Here is a 1842-nt window from a genome sequence, read left to right on the forward strand (position 1 = left end):
CAGAGCCCAAGTTATTATTTTCTAATATAAAAGTGCATCACAATCAAATTATTTAATATAAAAATTAATTAATTTTATAATCTCATATAACATTAATATTTTAATAAAATGACCATTTCCTCTATTGATTTTAGATACTCGTTTAAAATATTTAACATAATATTAAATTAATTATTTTTTTCTCGTGTCTTTTGTCATAAATTTATTATCTTTATATGTGAGTAAAATTATTATTGTTAGATTTTTATATAACATGTTCATTATTTCTACTTGTGAGAGAGAATACAAGAGTGATGATAAAGAATTTTTACATGTGAAATTGGGATACCCTGAAGATATAAAGAAGGGACAAGAGTAGATTTTACAACAAACAAATAATGGTATTCCTCACTTTGTACTTACATTGTATAGCTAATTTCCTGATCTAATTTTCTAAAAGCTAAGGCCTTCCATTGCTTCAATCAGCTCAAGCAGGGGAGAAGCTAAAAATTCTCAGACTCCCTTGAGCTCAAACATATCAAATTTCTCTTTATGTACAATTGGGTATCTGTTGATAAACTTAAAACAGCAATGGTTGCTTGTCATTGGCTCCAAGTTGAGCATGATTTTATCTTCTAATTCTAACACTTTTTCCTTTTTCGTCTTTGCTTTAGGCAAATGCAACCTGGGTATGGGTTTGCATAGAAACTCTCCTCTGTTTTCGAGCAGTTTCCAGGTCTTCTGGGAACTGGTCCTCCTGTCCTGTTAGCATGCAATAACTTAACCTTGGAGGCAAACTCGTCCCAAGATATTTCACCTCTGTCCATTCGATCAATCAATTTCACGAAGTTTAGTCTGCAACAACGTCGGAAAATACCTGTTTTTAGTGATAATGATTTGATAGAAATGGATTCCTGGTGTGACTAAATCGTTAAAACGTACTTGTCAGGGCTGATAGTTTTCCGGAAACCTTCATACTTCCTATGGCCCTGGACTGCCCTTGCCATGTTCCCAACATAGGTGAAAACAAAGACATCACTCTCCAGTGCTACGATATAGTCCAAGGCAGCAAGCTGATTCTGGTGGTTCTTGAAAGGCATCAGTTCCTCTTCTGTTGCCAAATTTGAATGGGTTAGTACGTTGGGATACTTCTCTTTAAGTGGTTTAACTCCATCCCGACCATAAATCTTCCCTGCAACGATGTAAATCTTTGTATCCGAAGGATATCCGATTGCTTCAAGGAACACAGCTACCTCTCTTGGGGTCATCGGACATATCCCTTGCCGTCGCCTTTCTTCACTATTAATCTCTTTTTCCTTCCAATGACGTACGCTGTATCTCAACTGCCTAAGCTCCTCATCTTCAGCTTTGGTAAGATTGTGACTGCAGCCTGTAAAAGCAAGCATGTCCTTTTCATATCTGCACACGCTTTCTAGTTAGCCAATTCAAAAGCAAACCATTACAAATCAAACTTTGAAGCAGGAAAACGAGTTCAAGTACCTTAAATGAAGAGCAATGTAAGGGCTGCCACCATCCTTCAGCCTTTCAACCAACTTCCTGGCAAGATTTTCAATCTCTTCTGTGAACTTGAGAGCCTCATACATGGCTCGGCAGCGGAGCCTTTGGATAGGATTGGAAAGGCCATTGTTAGCCAACCGGGAATCGGAGTGGGTAAAGTTGATCACCTTGTGTTTTTTTAACAAAGAAGACATCTGAACTCTGTAATAACTAGGCTGCATCAAAGTATAGCTTATCCGATGTCAGAACATAAGCAAAGCTACATTTGTCTACAAGTTTTGGACTGTGATTCCATGCCTTAGAGAAAGAAACCGGGGGACGTGGAAGAGGCTTGATGGATGCAAA

General features: G+C 37.6%; 1 protein-coding gene across 1 annotated transcript; it reads right to left on the reverse strand.

Moving 5' to 3' along the window:
• Positions 1-433: 433 nt before the first annotated feature.
• On the reverse strand, positions 434-1836 carry LOC110424952 (O-fucosyltransferase 19-like). The gene is made up of 4 exons (XM_089785032.1): positions 1795-1836; positions 1480-1712; positions 922-1398; positions 434-834 (listed from the first exon to the last, which is right to left on the reverse strand). The coding sequence occupies exons 2-4, from the start codon at positions 1689-1691 to the stop codon at positions 621-623; spliced, it is 903 nt and encodes a 300-aa protein (XP_089641158.1). The 5' UTR covers positions 1692-1712; positions 1795-1836; the 3' UTR covers positions 434-620.
• Between the last annotated feature and the right edge of the window lie 6 nt (positions 1837-1842).

The sequence above is a fragment of the Theobroma umbraticum genome, unplaced genomic scaffold (assembly GCF_002168275.2).
Source record: "Theobroma umbraticum cultivar Fairchild unplaced genomic scaffold, ASM216827v3 scaffold_81.0, whole genome shotgun sequence".
Classification (NCBI taxonomy): domain Eukaryota; kingdom Viridiplantae; phylum Streptophyta; class Magnoliopsida; order Malvales; family Malvaceae; genus Theobroma; species Theobroma umbraticum.

What these genes read in the sequence shown, in the direction of transcription:
- LOC110424952 (XM_089785032.1), bottom strand. Translation starts at nt 1,691, where the DNA reads ATGTCTTCTTTGTTAAAAAAACACAAGGTGATCAACTTTACCCACTCC. An exon ending in TACATTGCTCTTCATTTAAG is followed by an intron (nt 1,399 to 1,479) that starts GTACTTGAACTC and finishes AAGCGTGTGCAG; the next exon opens with ATATGAAAAGGACATGCTTG. An exon ending in AAAACTATCAGCCCTGACAA is followed by an intron (nt 835 to 921) that starts GTACGTTTTAAC and finishes ACGTTGTTGCAG; the next exon opens with ACTAAACTTCGTGAAATTGA.